Raw genomic sequence first — 24,280 nt, forward strand, 5'->3', positions numbered from 1 at the left:
GCGTCTATTGTGTATGTTCATGTAACGCGTGTATGTGTTCGAGGTGGTGTGAACATGTGCGGAGAAAAACGTCCATTAATTGGAAATTGAATTTCAAACGACGAAGAGAACTCCATAAAGATCCAAGGAACAAATAATGAAATTAATTAAAAAATGTTGAACCCCTTTGCAAGTATCTAATTACGAAACTAATTACGAAACTTTTGTTCTGTTACAGAATTGAAAAAGATGCGACTTTTATCATAATATTGAATTCGTAGCTCGATTCGAAGGGTATCGACGATTGTGGGGTGGAATTTCTTGCAAATAAGGAGTAATAAAAGAAGTCACGTGAGATTCGTACTGTCACATCGAAGGGGATGAAATTCAGGTACGGAAAGTTAATGGCTATTCTATCGATAAATATTACAATGTGAAAACAAAATTCAAACATGTAAATTTCGAAGAAGAAGATCCAAAAAAACGAATACAAATTTTAGGAATATTTGTAATTGGAGTGAGTATTATGTTTAACTACGTGGTATTCTTACCAATGACCGTAATTTAAAAATCCTCTCAGCTTTCGCTTTATTGCAATAAAATTCCAAAGGCAATGGAACCTAAGAAGTCATTGAATATATATCTCGTCGGATTAACATGTTTCTGGAACTTTTAATACATTAAAAGTCGAAGAATCTGTTTCTTTTTTTTTTAATTTTGATGGTACATTCTTGTAAAGGACTTTTATTTCATTCTGTGAACTTGTATAATCTTTTTACATATTTTCTGGCTATGACCCATGTAGTTTTTAAAGTGACGTAAAGACCTGGATTCAAGCACGGTAAAACAGAGCAGACTGTCGATATAAAACAGACCAAGCTGCTGATAAAACAGGATTCTCTATCGATACAACAAAGCGTTCTGTTTACTCTATGCATTCTCTGTTTTAACATACATGCTCTGCTTTACCAACAATCCCTCACATTCAGCGTGTCTAAACTCCAGAATCCAAGGGCTAAACCATTACTTTGATATTTCAACATTCCTTGACTCGGATCAACCTAGACGAATACTAATACTTCCTATTTGAAACAGAAAAATCTACTGAAGGAACAAGCATTAACATCTGGAGTTTCAAGCACTCAACAAGATCCAACGTCTTATTCGCTTGAAGATGAATTAAAAACGCACTCGAGCCTGTCACGGATACTTGCAAAGTCTTATTTAATGGATAAACGAAGCCGCAGCAGATGATCTACTTGTCATTTCGAGGTGAGATATCGCAAAATTGGTAACCAAGGGAGGCATAACTGATTGCGTTGTCGATTTCTCCATGTCCTTCCTTCCTACCTGGTCTGCCTACCTATCTACCTATCTACCTATCTACCTACGTACCCACTGGACAGCTTACCAGGCGATAGGTAACCAATCGCGTGGGCAACCAGACAGGGATTCGTAGCTGGTTCGATCGGCGAATTCTTCCATTGAATCCCATTCCGCAAACTGGGTCCTTTTCACGATTGGATTTCTTTCCTTCCGTCTCGATCGACAGGTTTACCTTCAGAGTAGAGAACTTTGAGGGATCCTCGGGGTTTTCGCGACACGAGGTCTCGCGCCATCAGCAATGCTTCAGATGGAACAGATTTTTTGAAATCTAACCGATGTCGTCGGTTGTTCAAGCGTACTATTCTTCACTTTATAGTGCTTCATCCTCGACATTTATTCTGCTTAACAGGTGTCAAGATAAGCTTTTGTTTGCTCGATGTGAGATATCATTTTATTTTATGATTCAAATTGGTATTCGTGAATTAACGGATTGTTGTTTACCTTTAATTCGCTGTTGGATATTTTAGTTTAGGTAAGACACTGGGCTTTAGGTGGACATGTTTAAGATTAAAATTATCCAGGAAATCTTTTCAAAGGTTTTACTTTAAGAAAAAAAAAGAATGAAAATTTTGGGTTGAAAATGTACGAATTTTAAACGTTTATAGATCACAATATATGGCTATTCAGGCTACATGTGCTACAATATTTTATTCCAAATAGAATACATGAGTCGAGTAGTCATCTTCTTGTAGGGATGCATATCGTCAATAAAATAACATATCTATCTTCACATCGTAGAATTCTTAAATTTTCTAAGAGCTTATCGTGACAATCGTCGTCATAATTTGCAACTCTATAAATTTATTAACGATCTTTACATTAAATAATCTATCATATCTATTCAGGTTATCCATGGTACAATATCCTCCACGTAGGAAAAACGAGTCCTGTCTCCCCAATCACTAAAATCTCGACTATCAGAAGGTCACCATGACAGCGATTGTCGTAGTTTGCTATTCGGTTAATAATTCACGACTCCGTGGATTTATTAATGAACCGATCGAAAAGAAAACCGCCAAACTTGCGCGGGTATAACTCGAGGGTACCGTTTCATTCCTCGCCGCAACGTTTCAGCTCTGTCCCCGGTGAGGACACATGTTTCATCCGTAGGCGGGGATTTACAAAGAAATTTACAGCCTTTTCCATCTGTCGTAAACCGGTATAAAACAATGAAAGTGAGCAAGCGAACGTATCCATCGGGAGAAAAACAACGAAAACAGAAGGCGAACGAGAGACACGTCCAATATATTTCAATCAGAAGCCGGTCGAATATTGGCGCGCAGTGAAACGACTCTCTGTCACTTTTACTGTTTCTCGATCTCCGATCCGGGGAAACCGGTCGCAGACGTGTACAGAGTGTTCCAGAACTGTGGTTATAAAATTCAGCGGCTAACAGAAGTCGCAAACAAGAGCAGGCATTCACTTCATTAGTTGTCATAATTCAAGTTTAGGGGATGAAATGAATCTTTAGATGAATTTCCTAATTTTTGGCTGACGCACAGATGATGCACATAATAAGACTGTGGATGTTTATGCAAATTCATATTTTTATACGCACAAGCGAAGAACGAGAATTCGAATTAAATATGCTTTTTGCTTTACCTTCTAAATATCGTAACGCGTATTTTATGTTGTAGATTTGATATATTTATGCATTTCTTCGCATCCTCGTATAATTTTGAATATTTACAGTTGTCATTCATGCGTAAATACCTGCAGTATGATAACGGTAAATATCCTTACAATCTTTACTATCTATCTCTTTATTATTTTTTTTTTTTTAAGCATAGTATCCTGTAAAACATCAAATTATTGTAAATTCGATAGAAAATGTTCGTCGTGATTCGCAGGATTTTGAAACACCCTGTATTCCAGCAACTTCGAGGACGGCGTTCGATCCGAATGCGATCGGGCCTCGAAGTCGAGTGAATCGGCGCGAGTAGGCGTATTGATATCGATATTGAATTACGACGCCGTGACACTCTTTCGAGAAGCCCCCGGAGAGGATCGATCCAGCCTGAATCCTTTGTGTTAACATGGCTCGGGGATGTCATTTCTCTTCTTAACGATCGCTCGATTCTGGCCGTCGATCGATTGTTGTTTTGCCGTCGCGTTTCGCACTATGATGTTTTCATTTTATGTCCACGACGCCAGAAGGATCGAGATCCACTACGATTGCAGGATCGCAATTTACGCTCGGTAAATCTACTCGATGTGGGACGGTAGGCGTTACTCAAACTCGACTTTTACGCGTTTCTATTTTTACGCGGAGAAAGTAAAGATGGATGACTTTTGGTGACAGGGGGATGCCGTATAATAAGTACTGCGACAGTTGAGAAAGAAATCTAGGAACCTACTAGTTGAAACTTGCATTTCTGATTGTCTTGCAGAATATTGGGATAAAAGAAATTAAAGAGTTTACATAGGAACGATTGTGAGTGTAATCGATGGAGTAAGAAATATTTCAGAGTTTCCTGATATTTTTACCAATTTCTTGCTTCTTCCAATGTCTCCTTTGTATTTTCTGAACACAGATGTCTATTTCATATCCAATAAATTTCTTTCAATATACAAGACATCGCTTTCGCATGTAACCAATAATGTAACCACTCAATTCTCCAAAACATTCTCTAAAAATCTCTTACCAATTAAATAATATACCGAAGTCGCGAGGTTGTGCTCCGAAAGCGAACGAGATTTTCGAAGCCCCTGCCGGTATAAAACGTTCCCGACTCGCCATTACGTTCCCGAGTCTTAATTATTTTAAGTGTCCCATCATTTAGTCCTGGAAGTGCTGTCGATTTCGACGACAAAAGGATCACCGATCTCTCAGAAAGTCCTCGCAATTATCAGGCCCGTAAAATCCTGGCGCATAAACGTCGAACGCTTAACGGCGAAAACGAGGGAAAAATGGGAAATTGGACGGTTTAATCGCGGCATTATGCCTCGATGGCCGGGGTAATAAGCTCCTTTTATCGCTCGGAGACGATTCTGTGGCCGCAGTTCCCCCAGGCTCGTGAGGAGGGCGGACACTTCGCGGCCGGAGTCACTCGACTGGAATCGCTCGAGTTCATTATCACCCTGTGCGCGGTCTCTGAACGCTTTCTTATTGAACAGCGGCGGCCGTTTTGTGGATTATCGTCCGACTAATTTGAGAACATGGACGAAACTCATGCGCAATTTTACTCCGAAGCTCCAAAGGTTAACGCGAAATGGACAAAAAAATAATTTAACCCTCCGGGCTCGGGTGTTCCCTCTGAAAGGGTAGCGCAAGTTTGGTACACTTTGGCGGCGATTATGGAGGATAAAAGGGGAATAGCAAATGTATGTATGGTATGTGAGACTTACATATTTAGACAATAATATATATATTATGTAGAAAAGAACGTGCGAAGTAGGTACACTCATAGTGGTCACAATATTTAACACTAAATCTACCGACGTTCGTTTGTAACTACTTCTATCGTGATGGAACAAGTGGCTAGGCTTAAAGATATTTTTTTCAAATTAAATGCAAAAATATTTTACATGGGACTGAATTGAATAATGCATGAAACAATGGTATATAATTCATATATTGCGTACAAGAAATATACGCATACTAAAGTTTAAAAATGGTCATTCAACCTGTCGTGGTAGATTTAGTGTTATGTTGACAATACTTTCCACTGAAGAATTAAGAAACTTAATTCTGAAAGTTAAATGCCAAGGAAAATAAATTTGAGCGAAATTCATGAATTTTGATGAAGTTACAAAAATAAATATCACAGTAAATGTTTTATAATGTAGTCTCCAATAGTCTGAAAATCTAAATTTGATCCTAGTAAAAAGTCTGGCAGTGAACGTGTTAAAGAAAATGGTAAGGACTACTCGTATGAAAAAGCTAAAATTTTTGACAGTTGATATCAAAGTGATAACCAGGATGACAATTCAACATGTTCCTGACGAATGCTCTGACAGTTTCCTGGGCTCAAATGCGAATCAATTTTGGAAACAAATATTCATTTCTGCCGAGGCTCTCTGCCTCCACTCTAGAGTGCTAGTTCCACGAATCCTTCTCAGGAAGACTCAATTCCCCGGCAGGTGGAGACTTCAAAGTCCCTGGAAGACGTAGGCTGCAAAGGTTTCGAAAAGCCCGAGCCCCGAGAAGCTGCGTGCGTTCGGTCCCCTGCTTCAAACTATGAATAGTATACAGGGTGTCCCAAAAGTCGGGGAGGAGCCGGAAATGGGGGGTAGCTGAGACGATTCTGAACAACAATTTCCTTTGCAAAAATGTCTGATGGGGCTTCGTTAAGGAGATATTAAGAGAAAACCCCGACCAATCAGAGCGCGCGTAGACCGTTCGAGCGGCCGCGGTAGCGAAGGCTACGCGCTAGGCGGCCTCGCTTGTACGCGAACAAGTGACTCGACGTGCATCGAAGGACATTGACGCTGCCGCCTAGCGCGTAGCCTTCGCTACCGCGGCCGCTCGAACGGTCTACGCCCGCTCTGATTGGTCGGGGTTTTCTCTTAATATCTCCTTAACGAAGCCCCATCAGACATTTTTGCAAAGGAAATTGTTGTTCAGAATCGTCTCAGCTACCCCCCATTTCCGGCTCCTCCCCGACTTTTGGGACACCCTGTATTTCACATCTCTAAAGGAGTCGGAGCTGAGATATAGGCGTGCATCTATAATCTCCAGTTGCCTGAATGCCTTTCACAGCGGCTCCTATCGGTGTGGCGATCCGGACTAAGAGTCTAGAGTTTCACGAGCGAGCTTTTCAATGAAAATTCATGCTTACGCAGGGCGTGGAAAGTATTTGGGAAGGATATACTAGAGAGAAAAGTCTTCTAAACGGGACAAGACGAGGCAAAGGTCGGCGTTCAATGGCAGTAGGTGTCCCACGAGGCCGACAAATGAAACAAAATTCCGGGGCGAATGTTTAATTTGGTGTTTAAGATCAAAATTATCCAGAAATCTTTTCAGAGTCTTTAAAAAAAGAAATAAAGAAAATTTTCGGCTGAAATACAAAAATTTTAAACGTTACAATATATAACCATTCGGATTACATGTGCTACAATATTTTATTCCAAATAGAATACATGAGTCGAGTAGTCATCTTCTTGTAGGGTTGCATATCGCTAACATAACATATCTATCCTTCCCTCGGTGAAATCTTAAATTTTCTAAGAGCTTATCACGACAATCGTCGTCATAATTTGCAACTCCAAAATTATTTGGGAATGATGTTACGAGAGAGGAAAGTCTTCTAGGCGCCTGGACGAGGCAAGGTCGGCGTTCAATGGCAATAGGTGTCCCTCGACGCCGACAAAATAAAAAAAAATTCCTGGGCGAAGGCGTGTCCGGGCCACGGTTCGCCACAAAGGGATCGAAAACGGCGGGGCTCCTGTGGAAAGGTGCTTCATTAAAAATGCACCAGCGACTTCGGTGCGCGCGGTGTCTCCAAGAACAATGCGCGCACGAAATATGCAGAGTAGCGTCAACAGAAACGAACGAACGCGCAGTCGCGCTGCTGTAACTGGGTAACCGAAAGCGTTCCTGGTTGGTGTGACTGGGAAATATGTTCGAGCCGGGAATATCATGCGGGAGGAACGGGATCCTGCGAAGGGTACGCCGGAGTAAATTGAGCGAGGGAAGTATTCGAGAGTCTTACTTGAGATTTTGGGGGTGCTGGTATCATTATTGGAGCCAGTTGATGCACTGTGATACTTGTTGGACTTATCAAGGGTTGGGTGGAACAAGAGGGATTGATTCAACTGGTTGAATTAAAGTTGTGAACACCTGTTGATGTCTATATGGTGAGAGTGAGTGGACCGGGGTCTTTGTAGTTTATAGAATGAATAAAGACTATTCGGATGAGTATTGTAAAAATTGTCCTTGGGTGTCGTTCGAACTCTTCCTTATTTGAGCTGTGGTTCAAAGTTCGTTGCCCTTTGAGAATAATCAGCCATCAATGTCCCGATGATTTAACGACACCTGTTGCTTATCTGACATCGATGCCACAAGTGACGTCTTGCAAGGATAACCTATTTGCATACCCGTTCGACACCATGCCAATTGGGATCTTGGTTTGGCTACGTATTTGCAGATTTATAAACGTATCGAGGCCATCGGTAGCTATTCGTGTAGGTTGTTGGTTCTTTCGTGTAATTCTAAAATAGTAACACTGGTTACTCTCTAGACGCACTCATTCGAAAATATCTCGATGGATCTGGAAAGCGAGGTCTCAGGAAACCTGTTATGAACTCATTTCTACGCCTGTTCGATAAGAGTCACGCTTGGATATTATAGTGTGTTCGATACTCAGTGACACTCATTCCTCTCGAATCCTTTGGAGCTTCTTCTTCAGGCTTCATGCAATATAGCAATCATTCGGTTACAATCATTAATCGTAAGAAATACTATCGTTCAACTGACGTAACGAGTTACAAGTTTATTCACATACTCGATCGATAAGCGTCACATTTGGGAATTTTAATCCGCTCGACATTCGGTTGACTTCATTCCTCCCCAGTCCTTCGCAACCTTTTCAGACCTCATGTAATATAGCGATCATTCGGCATCCATCATCGACCGTAACGAATACCATCAGATCAACTAACCCCCCTCTAATGAAATATGCCCAACCTCTGCACCTGTTCGATAACAGTCGCATTTGGAAACTTAATATATTCAACATTCGGTGGCCCTCAACCCACCATTGCAACTTCTTCTTCGGGCTCCGCATAATGTAGCAATCATTCCACATCAATCATCGACCGTAACGAATACCATCGCTCCACCTGACACCTTCCCACCACTGCTCGATACCGATAGCATTCGTGAATAGCCTGTGTTCGGGTACATACAGATATCTCATTCGATACACCCCCGCCCCTCCTCGAACCTTTGCAACTTCTTCTTCGGTACTCCGCCATAATGTAGCAATCATTCGCCATTGATCACGGAGCGTAACGAACGCCATCCTTCAGTTTCGAAAATCGAAAGGGCCGAGATGTTCGACGTGCGGGCTTCCTCCTCGATGCCTCGTCGATGCTTGGAGAAATAACGAGCACCAGCTAGAGGGGTTGGGGGAGACAGCGGATTAAAAAACACGATCGGAGCGGGCGCTGCAGGTATTAATCTTCCGGTGGCTATCCAGTGCACCGCGTCGACCGAACCGAAATCAATTTCAATGCTGCGCGTATGCAAAAAGGATACGGCCGCATAAAACGCGTCCGCGAGTGAATACACCCGGTACGATATATATTACCTTCTGCGAGATTTATAAAAGAATGAAAACAGTTGCGCGGGGGCCCGCGGTAGAGGGCCGGGGCACCTCTAACCGTGGCCGAGGTGGGAACCGATCGCGAACGGGTTATATGGACTGGTCCGCGATTTGGACGGGCGATAAATTCGTGGAGGAAGCTGCGCGCGGGCCTAACCGCCCCGGGTAAAACGAAAAACCGCGTCGCATTATGCGCTAGGCCCCATCAAAGGAGGTAGGACGAGGACACCGAATCTGGTGCTCTCTGGGAGTTGAGAGCTTAAGTAGAATTAATAAGATTTTGTAAATTCTCGATGCAAAATAACCGAAATAGTTGCAGCAACCATGAATCTTTTACAAATTCAAAACCACCCTTACTTTTCCGGTCTGAAAACTGACAATTGCCCGAGACGTGGCAGACATATGTGGAAATGGAAGGATATTACTTTAACGTTTGGGTTTGAATTTGTTTTTTTAATAAATATGATTGATAACGCTGTAGGTAGCTAGGTTCGGACTGAGGGCTAACGATAGCTAACTCATTTAACGATACACGTAAATTTCCGGGTGTAAAAGAGAATCGAAGGAAGAAGTCTACCATAGTCTTAATGCAATAAAACATCTTGTACATCTTCGCGATATCAATTCTTCTACGAATGAAACGAACAGCAAATAGATTAAAGGAGCCATTCTATTAGAGTCACGGTCTGGTCAAATATTATTCAGTGCGCACCGGTGTTCATGCTATGGTCACGTTCTAAGGTATCGGGTAACCCATGTGGTTCCGTGCCGAGCTACTTTCCACGTCATTTTTATGGTCTCGTTTTTTAAGCTGAAATTCAACGCCGCGCGGAATTTTCTTCAACTGACCGCTGGAAACAAGTCGCTTTTTCGCCAGCTTCTTAAATTCTCTGACTTCACTGTTTTCTTAATTATTGGTAATTTTGCGTCAAGTACTCATGCAACGTTGATGTAAATTATTTTTATAGCTGGTTAAATCGAACATAAATTAATCCCTAAAAAAGACAGCAGACTCAAATAGAGAAAGACATACAATTTTTTTCAGCAAACTGTTATAATCTCGTATATTTAGTTCAGAAATATCTTCTGATGCTCTCATACTATCATACATTGGATAATTGGATCTAATTATGCAAGTTTTATTACATTTCTAAAATTAGTTTGTTGAGGTCCAAGAAAGCTTCAAGAAGTGACAAGTTTTATGACCAGCCGTCTTAACAGATACTTTCGTTGCCCATCGGAACCAAACGAATAAACAGCGACAGATTACGCGGTTACTCGAGAAGAAAGTGCATTATCAAAATTTGATCGCAGCTCGAGAACGCAGCCTGAGGGGTTCTTCCGTCTCGACTGCTACAAATATCATGGAAGTCGATACTCGGCCAACTTCTCGTGGCTTATCCGTCAAGACAAGGAAAGAGGAGAGGCCAACGAATAAAGGAAAAGAATTCGCATCTGTGACCGGAAACGGGAGAACCCTGGGGGGTTCAATCTTTTATCTGTTGCGGTCCGCGAAGCGTAACCGAAGAAATATTCGGTTCTTGGAACTAACCGCGACGAACTTGATGCTTATCAGTCGAGCAGGAACGCTCGTTCTCGAGTCACAATTCTTGCATTGGATTTCAGACAGGGAAACTGTTGCAGCACTGCTTTTACCGAATGTGACAATTTTATCGAAATTGAATTCGTTTTGTTTATTTGACCAGGAGGCTTATATACTCTCAGAATAATTAAAATTTGTATAATTTTCTGCATGACAGTATTACTAATGGATTGTGGAGGTTCCTGCGTGTAAAATGAGTTCAAACATGACCCCATTCGGATCACTTTTACTTATTCATTAAACTATAGTATCATGCACTAGACTTGACTAGATTGTACTATTAATAAGTGAAGGTAAGCCGAATAAGGTCGTGTTTGGGTTCATTTTTACGGGGAAAGCCTCACCAATTCATTCGTAATATTATTGTGAGGGTCTAAAGAGAAAAGTACCAATTTTTATTAATTAAAAGTATATGACATTAGTTCGATACTAGGATAGTTTCATACATTCAAAAGCAATGTATTGTCGAATTATTCACTAAAACTTAACACTCTCTCCGCTTATACGACACTCTGCAATCTAAACAAAAACGTCAGTAGCCGACGTGGTTGAATTAGGAACGACAATAGATCCTGACTTAGAGAGAGATCCTCCCCCGCGCAAGAAGACAGAAAGATATTTACTTTGCGCGACGGGAAAGTTCGAAGTTAAGCGAATTGCACAGGTGTGAAATTCTACGCGGGAATTCTGGCAAGCGCGACCGAGCAGTTTCCACGCACGAGTTCTCCAGCGCGGCGAAGTGACTAATACGAGAAGTTATCCGTTTAGGAATCCACCATAAATAGTTGAGGTTAGCACAGACCAAGAAAATGTTTGACGTCCTATTATCCATGCCAGGAATCGAAATCACCCTCCTACCGAGAAGATTCCCAAGCGTAGCCAAATATTTGAGCTGCTCCGTCGATTTGTCTCGAAACGTCTTAAATTCCAGCCGACCGTTGCCCTGTGCTTGGAATTTTCCTGAATTCGGTCTCGCCACCCGCAGCACAGAATTTTTGGAAGCTCTGTTGCTATACTTGATGTTTACAAGGACTAAACAACAGTCATTCTTTCGTGACAGTACTTATGTCGTTCAAAGAAATGTTTAAATTTAGTAAATAAATTTTGATACATATCACCTTACAGAGTATGACGAGACGAAACTTTGTTATATTCACAATATTCACAATAAAAGTTCATTTTATCGAAATTCAATTACATTTCAAAACATAGATTGCTGTAACTCGACCGAATGTCATCGAAATTTCTTCAGATTTAGTACAGGTACGCAGTAGGATCCACCGATCCCTACCAATCCATCAAAAACCCCAAAGTCCATTACTGTTTATTAATATTTAATTGCAAACTTAGTAAATAACAGGAAAGAGGACTTCCAAGTTTTCAATTTGTATTCTTCAAACTAAACGTCCTACGAATAAACTGTTCATATAAAAAAGTTTCGTCTTATCATTCTCCACAAGGTGATATTTTTTTTAAAACTTCGACTGTCTTAATCGCCCCTTAGAATTTTCCGCAATGATCGTTTCGGCAGTCAAAGGGTTAGTTACCAAGGGAAGGCACTGTTTTTTCCCTGGTTTCGGAATGAATTGTTTTATTTGGACGTCTTCCATACCAGAATAACTCCTCTGCTTCATTCTCGACGGGTACAAAGGAACTCTTCCCCGCTGGGGATGCAATTATACCCGGAGACGCGGTAGCTAGCGCACAGCTGCGAAACAGTAGGCATGAATTCCAGGACCGGTCGACAGGGCGGTTACCGGTTAATATGGCAAGTTAGCCACTTAGGAATACGCTCTTACATCGGCGCGGGTGTTCGCGAGAAGGCAGCCAGTGTAACGGAGAGTTTCAGGGGGACGCAGAAGTAACAGGACTGTTACCAAGTTCGGATAAACCCGACTAAGTTTGTTCGCTGGTGCTTACGGGACCGGTGTCTAGCGGCGAAAACCCTCGGACGAAGTTTATTCCCCGCACGCCAGCCCTCTCCGCGTCCCCTAGAAATACCGGGGACACTGATTTACATAACGATTAAGTTAATTAACGAGGTCCGCCGCTGGATTGTTAATCCCCGACGCTCGCGGGACGCTACGCGTCGAACGTTCCCGTGGCGTTCGCTCTGTTGAACGAGAGTTATTAGAGGTTCCTGGTGCGGGATGTTTGACTTGAATCGACTCGGTTCGAGTTAAACGACCCTCTGCTTCGGAATTGTTGCTCTTCGTTGGTCATCGGGCCGCGAAGATCGACAGCATCGTTCACGATACGGATTTTGAAGCAATTTTCGAAGCGGGGTATGGAGATCTGTTTATTGAATGCGAGAAGTTTCGTGTGTGGACAGGATGGCGAATGCTGGAATGGAGATCGTTTAATTTTATGGAGACGCGAGGATCTTGGTGGACTTAGATATTGGGATGTCTTTTGGTGGTGACAGGAAAATGTTAAGGTGGATAATGTTAGGATACTTTGTTCTTACTTGGAATTCTTGAGTTACTGGAGCTAGCAAATGTGCAGGGTGAAATAGACACAGTTGACTTTTATGGAAACAAGAGGACCTTGGTGGACTTAGGTACTGGGATGTCTTCTGGGTAACAGGAAACATGATGAATAATTAGATGTAGGTTAATATTAGAATTCTTTGTAGCCTCCGTCAATTCTTCTACCCAAGTTGAGAGAAGATAAAGAATTTGTAATAATGGTTAACTGGAGCCTATCAGAGAGTTACTAACAAATATGGACTATGCTTGTGCTAGAGGTACAATAGCTGACGATGCTTCTTGATGACTAGCGGAGGCTAATGAACAGAGGTTTACTCGTGCATGATGTAAAGTTTGACTAACAGTGGTTGGCTCTGTGCTTGTCCTAGAGCTCGACTAGTAGAGGTTAGTGATGCTTTCTCTGGGAACTGAGTAGCAGAGGCTGAGGAACAAAAGTTTCTCGTGCTTTATCTAGAAGTTTACTAACAGAGTTACCTCGTGCATGATATGTTGAGGAAAGTGTTGAGGTGGATAGCTATAAAAGCATACAAGCATAATAACAAACATTTGGACTTTATTTAGAAATGAATAATAACCTCCAGATCATGCACGATGCACCTTTGCTAGTCAACTTCTTCTAGACTCCAGATTAAGAACAGTTAGAGAAGCAACCAGCTCTATTATCACAATGCTAGAATTATTAAAGCATTCTCATATTTCTATCTCAACACTCTTCTTAGAATTAAATATCTCAAAATCAGTTGCAATTAATGCCAATTTAATATCTCTAGTATCAAGAATCCAGACACACTTCGACTTATATACCACACTTCCATTTTCACAAATCTTTCAATGAAATTTTACGAAATTGTTGGCAACAGTACATACTTTCGAACGTTAACAACAAGCACTCAATAAAACGAGTGCTCATGCTCGAAAAAAATTTCGCAACGAGCCCCTAATTTGCACCCCCTAAGGTGCACGAAATTCCACGAGCACTCGTTACTCCGATCGACTGAGAAATTATTTCATCCGGCATCAACGCGGCAAAACGTACCGGATCGTGTTTAATGCACGATAAAGAGCAGAGCGCGATTCGTTGCAGCGAAATTATTCACGTTTCGTACCGACTGCATTTTTGAAAACGTTTTCAATTATTAAATCACTTTGAAAGGTAACCGAGCGGAACGGGCAAACATCAAACGAACCCGCAAAGGATATTACAAGCTTTAAAATACACGGAGAGGGAATTGATCTGCTCATCATTTTGCTTGTAGTATGTCGAAGAGTAAGCCAACGTAGAATTTTCTAATGCGTGAAACGTTTAAAAAGTTAACAGTTTTAGTAACGCGACCTATGCTTACCTCCGCGACCAAACAAGTTAAAAATGCAATACACTTTGCGATACCTACTACCTTCGAGACATCAAAGATCATTTTTCGTTAGTTGGTATCAGACGAAATCCACGTGGGATGGCAAAGGAATTTTTATGCTTAAGGAATTTTCAGAAATTATCTGATCGGAATTTAGTCAAGACTAAAACTATTCATGCATATAACTGTATCTATCCATAAAATTGATTTTCAATTATAATAGTTGTTTCCAAAAATTCAGGTAAAATCATTTTTAATAATAAAGCGATTTTTGGTAATTGAGTGAATTTTCTTCGCAAAATTTCTGGAACTCGCTACACTAGTTTCGTATTCTATTTTTTTTTAATAAATTCTTGGGAGGAATTTTGAATAAAACAGTGATTCAGTATGGTATATAAATATATCTATATTTTGATGTACTAGAAATAATTGACCAATTGCAAGAAGAAGTTTAAAATACCATGGTGAAATTGATCGACTTGGTAGGTTTAGTGATAAATAGAGCTTTAGAATTTTGTTAAATTAATTGGGGTCATGGAGAAAATATTCATCAGGATTAATTATATTGAAAATATACACATTATATTTTAATGTAAATTCTTCTAAACAAAACTGCTAGTACTACTTAATTCCATTTAAATCAAAATTCATAGATCAAATTTATATTAAAAGAAAAAGAAGTACCAAACTAAAAACGTTTCACTCGTCAGTTTCGTAACATCCAAACCAGGCGCAAAACCCCAAACTCATCATCGTCGCTGATGAGAAAACGAACACTGGAGGATCAAAGTTCCTCGATCGTTTTAACCGTCGCTAAAATCTAAACGACCCGTCGTCAAAATTCCCAATTAGCGTTATCGCATTAGCGCCACGCTAAAACGATTTTCACGACCCTAATCGAAGCGCCAAGTGGTCTAGCGTCGAAACTAGGTCTAAGGACGCTTTCGTGACGTCGAACAAAGACGCTCTGTCGTCTTTGAGGTCGAGGCTGTCAGCGTTTAAACGCTGCTCCCTCGACGTTACGATCTCCCAGGGTGAGGGAAACAATGAAACGACGCTGAAAGGATAGAAAAAAGTACTCGGTACTCACGATATCAAAGTCGAGGTTCTCGGCGATCCAGTCGCGGCCCTGCTTGAACTCGTCGTGGAGGCCCATGATGTAAAGGGTGTCGAGACCGTCAACGATGGTGGCACCCATGTTCGAAGCACCGAAGATGCTAGCACTGTGACCCCTCTTCGAGATAGGCCTGAGCTCGTTCTTTCCCCAGGCGTACCTCACGTAATTGTCCCAGCCATGTTTCATCATCTGCACAAACGAAAAGTGAACTGTGAGATCGAGCTGATCTAAAGTTGCATGGTTAGGTATGACTTGTTACGATATCTTTAGGGGTGAATCTGAGGCTTTAGTTAGTCGACTTTGCTCAAAGAGACTTCGAAGAATATTCTTGCAGCAAGTGGGTGCTGTGAAATATTCGTAAACAACCTTGTTTGTATAATATGTAAATTGTGACAGGAAGAATAGAATTTTTTATTTTGATATAAAATTATTTATTTGGCTTTGAAACTCTTTGATGTTTAAGTATCTTTATTCCAAATGTTTAAGTAGGTGAGTTAATTTTCAATCAGTCAATCCTGGGACAACAAGTTAGTGAAGGACTAGGAATAAAATACTTCTTCCAGAATAATAATATCATAAAATGGTGATTCTACTTTTCAACCGCTAAATAACTACCCTAATTGCATGGCACCTCGACGAAGCTTTGCTACGAAAAGAAAAGCTCGGAGATTGGCTAAACGCTTTACAGCTGGCAGGATACCGTTTCAGCGTGCATCAAGGAACTGCGATACTCGAAGTTTGCTCGTCCAGGGAGCGCAACAAGAACCCTCGTTTCCTCGAACACTGTTCAAACCCGGCTGGATAAACATCGTTCCACGGAAATCTTCGTCGAAGCGAAATTCATTTCATTTCGAAGAAGGGAATTCCCCGGTATCGCTGGAAACCGCGAAGGAGGGAAGATCACGAGGAAAAGAAACGGGATAAACGTTGGCAAAGTGAATTCCCCCCCGAGACTTTGTAGTATCCTTGGCTAGCCACACGTTTGTTTTTCCTGGTCTTTACTCGGAAACTCATCCCGCGGCGTAATTATCGACGTGAACACGCGTAGATTGCGCGCGATGCAACCTGTGATGGAACCACGTTGCTGCGGCGTGCGATGCGGCGTTACGTCAGTACTGTGGCAATTATAATGCTTATTAAAAAAATGCTGAGATTGCACGTGTAACGTGGCTGCATTGGAAACCGTCTGGCGAGAATGGTTCTAACGTTCGCTCTGAGAAGGACTGTGTGAGAAACTTGAAGGTTTCATGGCTTGGTTGATGCTGAGCTTCATGATGGGGTATCGGGGAATGATTTACGTTCTTTTGGGAAACCGATCAGGCATTTACTAGGCTAGTTGTAATTAGTGTATATTTTAGAAGAAATCATTCCGAAGGAACTGAGTGTTTCATTATTCACTAATTGTAGATGGTAATGGCAGAATTTACTTTAGAATTTGGCTTTAGAATTTTGTTTTTAATGAAACTCAAATTAGTTACATACAGCATTCCTGCTACCCAGGTAATAAATATATCAGAAGTATTTTGATTCTCAAGTTACCATAATGGAATCAATTAATCATCGATTCCGGTTCAAAACGCTTGCCTTGCAACAATTCCACTCCCTACACACAGTACACCCTCATTCCATCGCTCTATACGCGTAGAACTTCAATTCTTCAACCATAACCCCCGAATCAAATTCCTCCTTCTGCGTTTCCAAAGTCAATAGTCAAAATTCGTGTCGTCCCCCCATGTGTCCCCGCGTTGCGATATACCAGCAGGAATTACGCGAATTTAATTAGCGCTCGAGAGAAACAGAAAATGAACGTTCGTCGAGTGTGAAATTTTCATCCTGAGGGAAAAAAGGACGAAAGGCCGAGGGGCGATGAAGATGTCCCGGTGTCGGCTCGTTGGTGGCGGGCATGCGCCAATCCCTCGGCTTAATTCATGCAATCAACTCGAATTTGTTCCGTGAAACGTTTCGAACAGGTTAAGAAATGACAAAGTGGCGTCGCGACGTCCATTCCTGTCCGATTGCGCTTGATTGATGTTCCGTGAACGATGCAGGTATTAAACAACTCGCGAGCTAAGTTCCTGGACGCTGTCGTCGCCCTCGGGGGCAATAAATATACAGGCTAGAGGGTTTTGTAAAAGGGGACTTAGAATTTTGGTTTTCAATAACAACATACAACTATCAGCGATATAGGCTTTCACGTTAATTTTCCATGAAATATAGAAATAAATAATTTAATTGGACAAGAAGAATGTAAAATAATTGAAAAGAAATGAAAATATGTAGGCATTTGCAATTTATTTACAATTTACAATTCATATACAACAGTTATTAGCTACATTATTAATCATCTAGGTAACAAGACAAATATAATGAAATAATCAGTATTATTCCAGTTTCGATTTTAAAACTCTAACGCGATTTTTGAAATACAAAGTCAGGAGTATATCGAGGAGTATATCACTGTTCGACCTAAAGTTCCTCCAAATATTTATAAAAACAAATGAATTGAAAACTAGTGTACCTAGATCCAGAAAGTTTGACAGGAAAATTATTTCCGTTTGCCCCCTCCCGTTTACCAAATTTCATTCTCACCCGTCGTGGATTCGTGAAATAACGTCAAAAAAGTTCCACGGAACTCTGTCTCTCCTTCCTTCCCGTCCTTTCGGATTTATTGTTTTTTTTTTTGTCCACGATGACCGCAGAACCAGAGAGATGAACTCACTTCTGTTGGTGCCACCAGCCAGGGTCCACAGATATTATATTGCCCCCTGAATTATACCGTCATAAAAACGTGATGAAGCGACCGCGGACCGACAGAGCACCGCGAATGGCTCGAAAAATCAAAGGGAACGGGAATGATGGTCGACGAACAACCAGACAAGCTAATATATTCGTTTTTCTCGGTACGATTCGTGGCGCAGAGCCTGTCTGAGGATCGTCGTGAGCACTCGTGGACTTACGCTGCTCCTATCTACCTTCAGTAGTCTCTTGAAATTAACGAAATTAATTACAAGAATTATTTTATAATGAACAAATTAACAGAATGAAAAGAAGTACGCAAACTGTACCGGAGAGACGAAAAAGTTCCAATTTTAATGCGCCCGATTCCACGCTATTTATTTTCAAATTTCGAGTTCAAATTTGACATCAGCGACCCCAAAAATCCCTGTACCAAGTTTCACCAAAATTGTTCGAACGGGAAAGAAGATAAATTTATATTTCTTCTAAGGAACATTGAGGGTTGTTCCTGTCAGGAAATACTACAATGTTTACTATTATGACACGGAAGTTTGAGGGGTTTCCCTTCCAGGAAATACTACAATGTTTACTAGTATTTCTCGGAATTGGAACGGCCTTGCAAGGACGCCATATACAGGGTGTCCCAAAACTCGGGGAGGAGCCGGAAATGGGGGGTAGCTGAGACGATTCTGAACAACAATTTCCTTTGCAAAAATGTCGGATGGGGCTTCGTTAAGGAGATATTAAGCGAAAACCCCGACCAATCAGAGCGCGCGTAGACCGTTGGAGCGGCCGCGGTAGCGTAGGCTACGCGCTGACGGCCGCGCTTGCACGCGAACAAGTGACTCGACGTGCATCGAAGCATCGACCTAGCGCGTAGCCTTCGCTACCGCGGCCGCTCCAACGGTCTACGCGCGCTCTGATTGGTCGGGGTTTTCGCTTAATATCTCCTTAACGAAGCCCCATCCGACATTTTTGCAAAGGAAATTGTTGTTCAGAATCGTCTCAGCTACCCCCCATTTCCGGCTCCTCCCCGAGTTTTGGGACACCCTGTATATATGTAGGTCACGCCGTCTGTCCATCATTCATATTACTATTAAAGCGTCTATTAAATAAGAAAATTTGAACTGTCGTAGCTCAGCGTGGAATCGGCGGATTCGGTTCAAACAAAATCCAAATTAAAGGGCGGAATTTCTACTATCTATTAGATTGTTATTATCAGTATCAGATATTTTTAAACAATTGTTTTGTTTATTGCTCCACTGAAAACATTAAGCTGTCAAGGGTCAGCGTGGAATCGACAGGTTCGGTTCAAACAAAATCCAAATTAACGGGCGGAATTTCTACTATCTCTTAGATTGTTATTATCAGTGTCAAATATTCTTAAACAATTGTTTCATTTAAAATAATATAATAAGTTTCATTTCGAGTTACATTTTTCATATTTCCTTTGTAACTAAAACAACCTACTCCATTCTCCGAATAAATTGAAACGTCAACAGAACTCCCTGTTTAAAAAGAAAGATTCAAGTACCTTTTAAAATCTCATTAAACACCAACAGCTTCCTACTAACTAAGCACGAAAAATGAAACTCTCGACGATTCCCGGGGGACAGGAGACCCCTTTCCCCGGTTGTTGAAATATTTTTCTTAGGAGAAACCCTCTGCGGCGTCCCGTCAAGCGCTCAGCGCAAAGTCGAAGGGAGCGTAATCTGGCAAGAGAGTAGGAAGGACATAGGACGAACCTCTGGACCGCTGGATGCCGCAGAAGGGAGCGACGTTGCAGCAAATTGCGGAGGGCGGCCATCGTGGCCGTTGGTAGCGCGAATCGCGACGATCGACCCCTTTAGTCGTTATCCACGTAATCGTGGCTAATTTGTTCCGCGACGACCGCTGGGAACCGTAGGGAGGGGGAGAGGAGGAACCTGGACGGGGCAGCTCTCGGCTGGTAATCTGGTTAACATCCGTGTTAGGATTAAACCATTAGCCTGGCGGGAAAGGATACGGAAGGGAGAACAACGAGAGAGGCTGAAGCTCGTTGCACGAGCTGTGGTCTTGTCCGATTACTTTCCCTCTGTTACGCTATTCTGTCGCGGCGACACCTTGCTCCGTCGTTACGACGATTTTCTCAGCCAACAGTCCCTTAATCCCCTTGCGACGGAGGTGGTCGTGGAAGGTTCATTTTCGAGGGAGTGGCATTCGACGAGGGACACGAGGAAATCATAAGGTTGTCTGATTGGGACGCCACAGGGAAGTAGGGACCAGGAGGGTTTATCAACCGACGAAGGGTTATTTTTCTAATCACATTGGATTTACGGCTTTCTGACTAGCTATTTTGAGCTGAATTGACAGATTTCTGATTGACTATATTTGAGTTGAAATTGTGAACTGGGTGCCATGGGGAACCGTTTATCAACTGATAAAGGGTTATTTTTCTGATTCGTGAAATCCTTGCTGACTATTTTCAGTCGACATTGTGAATATATAAAAAAAAAAGATATCTGAATTAACAATCACTATTTTTTCCAAAATACGGTCTCGCGACCTTCCCAACGTTCCATATTTCTATCTTAATATATCCTATCTAGATATAATTAATTCAAGAATTAACTCTCAGAGAGAATCTCCACTAGAGGCCCACTACCGCCAAAGAGATTTTCCCAGCAATTCCCTACAGTTCTGTATTAATCAATTCATTAATACTCAAAAAAAAGAAGACGCTGAAACGGGCACGTTCTGGCCTACGGCAGAATTTCTTCGCTCTCTACTCTTCTTTGCACCTAATTTGCCCGTTGGCTGGCCACTCGACGCAGCCTCGACAGATTCCAAAAGGGAGAGATTTCTTTTCAGGCTCGCCGTGCACGGCGCGTTTCCATTAATAAACAACAAAAACCCCCCGTGAACCGTGTAGTCTGAAAAATACGAGAGGGAGAGAAAGGCCTCCGTCAGTCGATTGAGCGTGCGCGTCGAATAAACAAAACGAAAAACTTCACGCGAGCCACTTCGATGGGCTCATGCGAACAGGTGCAGGCTGGGAAGCAGACGGGCACATATCTGCGGCGATGCATCGCGAATCAGTCACCGTGTGATTCGATCTCGCCGGGATTCGATTGATGAAAACTGATTCGAGGTTGCGGGGAATGGAGAGAATCGAATTCTTCGGAAAGGCAAAATGAATGCCTTCGTCTTTGTTTTTTTGCAGATTCATTCAATGGAGCACGCGTTTTGACACATTTTCGGTTTGTGTTTCGGTATCGAGGCTCTATACGTATCGGGCGGAAATGAAATCACTGTTTTAAAGCAGCGTTTCCAGCGAGACGTCGGGAAATTGGTTAAAATTGCCTGGAGGAAGGTGGTGTTTCGATGTCTTCAAGATTTAGTTTGCTCGAAGTGCAGAGATTTTGGAATAGTGTATTTAAGTAGGGATATTTGTTGGGAGGATTTACACTAAACCTACCACGACAGGTCGAATTACCATTTTTCCATTTTTTTTTTTTGTGTACAATTCTTGTATACAATGAAAAATTATTAATACAATTGTATCGTGTATTAACGAATTTAGTGTCACGTAACGATTACTTTTATGTTATAACAACAAAGAAGATGTGTACAACTTATTGACTCCTCTTTTGGTGATAATTAGTTTGTACGATAATAGAAAATTCTTGGTTTTTTCCTACAGTAGGTAGAGTATTTCATCGGAGGAAAACAATTATTGCACTCTGTTCTCAGGAATAATAGTTTATTGCATACATACTGTGCAGAGATGAGGAGTTAAGTAATAGTATAATCTCCTAGATTATATTACTTAATTATGCAGCATAGTATAGATTGTAATATACAATTCTATCAAGGAGATTATACTATTACCATCTAGACTTTCTAGCCAACTTCTCATCTCTACACCATTCTGTCATCCCTCTCACCCCTAATTCATCGACTCAACATACTTTCCCTCTGATATGTAGCTGACCCCTACTGTCTGTTTTACACCCCCTTATCTCTCTCTTTTCCTGTTACTCGCTGAATCGTGTCTTCCCCCTCGTTTCCTGCCACAGTTCGGTGTGCCGGTGATATTTTTCCCAGCTCTGGTCAATTCTGTCGCAAGATCCAGATCGCGAAACCATTTAAAGAGAGGCCGATTCCCTCGTAAAAGGCTCAGACGGTTTATGATTCGCCTGCCGTTGAGATATTGCGCGGTTTCTGGTCGCGCTTATCGCTCGCTGGCTCCATTAAATTTCCCAACCACGCAGAAGAATGCTTCCCACGAACCCTCGCTTCACAGTTTCGAATATTCTTCTCGCGGTTTATGCGTTTCCGATACCCGAAGGTGATATGAAAAATTCTAATGAAATTAGTTTAGGGAATATACAGAAACGTGGGTAACGATCAAACTGACACAGTTAGTTGCATTGATCTGTACTCGAGGTATTGGAAGGGTTTGGGTAAGGTAATAATTTTTATAAGGGACAATCATTGACAATATTAATTTCAAACTTTACATATCTGTGTTTTCTAAAATATCTGAATTTTTTAGAGTATAAATAATTAATATTATTGTATGCTCTACTGTTCCTCTATGTCTTCAGATTTCTAACAACCCAAAATTCGAAATCATACCAAACACATTTCACTCACTTTTCCTACTATACAGCTTGACACCTTAATAAAAATTCCCAACAATTGCTTTACTACAAGTATCTATAATTTTCAGATCTCTTCGTCCTCCAATCAGCATCCTCGAATCATCCCTCAAGAAAGGTCACCAAACGTCCCTTTCTTGTAACGGATCAACCATGAAAGGGCAGTCTGGAAGATCAGCGATTCAGAAAAAGCGTCCATAGAAGATTCGACCATCGAGCACGGATGAGGTAATCACAGGCAACGGAGAATTTGATCCTGGCGTTCGCGACGACGAATATTTAAATTAATTCTCGAAACCAATTTAACTTTCATCCTTTCAGAGCAACGGATCCCATTCGCGGGGGGAAAGGGTGCCGTTTGCATCCCGGAAAAACTCGATCACCGGGCTGGCTAGCGCCAATTTTTCTTACCCGTTCAGCGTAAAATTACGTTCAGCCCTGCTCAGAGCTCGGGAGGGTCACGCGAGCGTCGCTACAAGATACAAGTGCAGGCGTCTTCGGAGTCCCGAAGGATCGGCGGGGGCATCGAAGCGGGAACTCATCTTCACGCCAGGGCGAGCCCAATTACGGCGTCAACTCGTTACCCGATATAATGATATCCGAGGAGCAACGAGCTCGCGATTGCCTTTTTTCCACGAACCCTTCGATTGGAAAACTACCCATCCTATTATCCAGGATACCAGGTACAGAATCACTGCGAATGCTCCACAAACGCCTGAGAACACGTCGAACACGATACTCTGCTTTTCTACTTCTTTTTTAAATCAAAGAGTGTCGTAAGTGTTTGAGCACTTAACACGATGTACACACACGGTCTAGATATGCGCTACTGTTCTCCCATTTATGTCCTCGTAAATATTCTGTTTGTATATAATTACATACTGAATAAATTTTTTCTCTTGTCTATTCTTCTTTTTTTTTATAAAGAAGTTTGCGAGGATCTGGTTGTAGGTACGATTAAATTTAAGAGTTGAGAGTGTCGAGTTTGGTTAGTTGCATTGATTATAAATTCTTGTAGCTTTCTTGAAGCGTTGACATCACTGTAACCATAAACGATTTATGTAAATAATACAAGTCCTTTATGTTTGCAGCGGTGTCACTAAAAAAATTAGACTTACAATGTCCCCTCATAGGGCCATCCGAGTGCAAAAAAATAACTTCTAAATACTCCTGAGCTCTGTACACCCAAAATTCATTCCCAATCAGAATGTCTGCAGCAAGGCAATCAATCCATCGCAATCCAAACATTTCCCACGTCATTCTAATGCAAGCTACGAGAAGCTTAATCGTAAACTCTACCACTCTTATAAACAGTGAGGTCATTCATGAACAAGGGACCATTCATCTCAAACGAACGCGAGAAATTCAGCCGAATTTCTGGCAGACGGGATTCAGCCAATCCGGAAGACCGTCGCGCGGTGGCGGAGCACGCCGAACGCGCTATTCACGTTGGTCGCGCGGGACGTGAGAGCTTTAACACCATGGGAACGCGGCATAAGGGCGGCACACGGGATTCCACGCGTCTTAGACGCCCGACAACGCACAACCAACACCTCGAAGGTGTACAACGGGGACTCTGGTACCTACTCCTCCCCTGGATTGACTGCGATAGGTGAACGTGGTTCGTGGCGAGAAGGAGCGAGAGAGAATGGAACTAAACGGGGAACAGAGAAGCCAAAAGACAAGAAGACCGGAATTCTACACCGA

At 41.9% G+C, this 24,280-nt stretch overlaps 1 protein-coding gene and 1 long non-coding RNA gene across 3 annotated transcripts in view; one reads left to right on the top strand and one right to left on the bottom strand.

The window, feature by feature from the left end:
• LOC128876575 (uncharacterized) lies at positions 1–23,404 on the top strand. The gene is made up of 3 exons (XR_008457070.1): positions 1–1,251; positions 22,645–22,801; positions 22,895–23,404. It is a non-coding gene; the product is annotated as an uncharacterized LOC128876575 (long non-coding RNA).
• Positions 1–24,280, bottom strand: part of LOC128876568 (mannosyl-oligosaccharide 1,2-alpha-mannosidase IA) — a 540,141-nt gene that overhangs the window by 61,010 nt on the left and 454,851 nt on the right. For both annotated transcript variants that reach the window (XM_054123042.1, XM_054123043.1), the window contains one exon: positions 15,168–15,383. In XM_054123042.1, coding sequence (XP_053979017.1) covers positions 15,168–15,383 — 216 coding nt within the window. The remainder of the gene's footprint in view (positions 1–15,167; positions 15,384–24,280) is intronic.

Source organism: Hylaeus volcanicus, chromosome 5 (genome assembly GCF_026283585.1).
Source record: "Hylaeus volcanicus isolate JK05 chromosome 5, UHH_iyHylVolc1.0_haploid, whole genome shotgun sequence".
Lineage (NCBI taxonomy): Eukaryota > Metazoa > Arthropoda > Insecta > Hymenoptera > Colletidae > Hylaeus > Hylaeus volcanicus.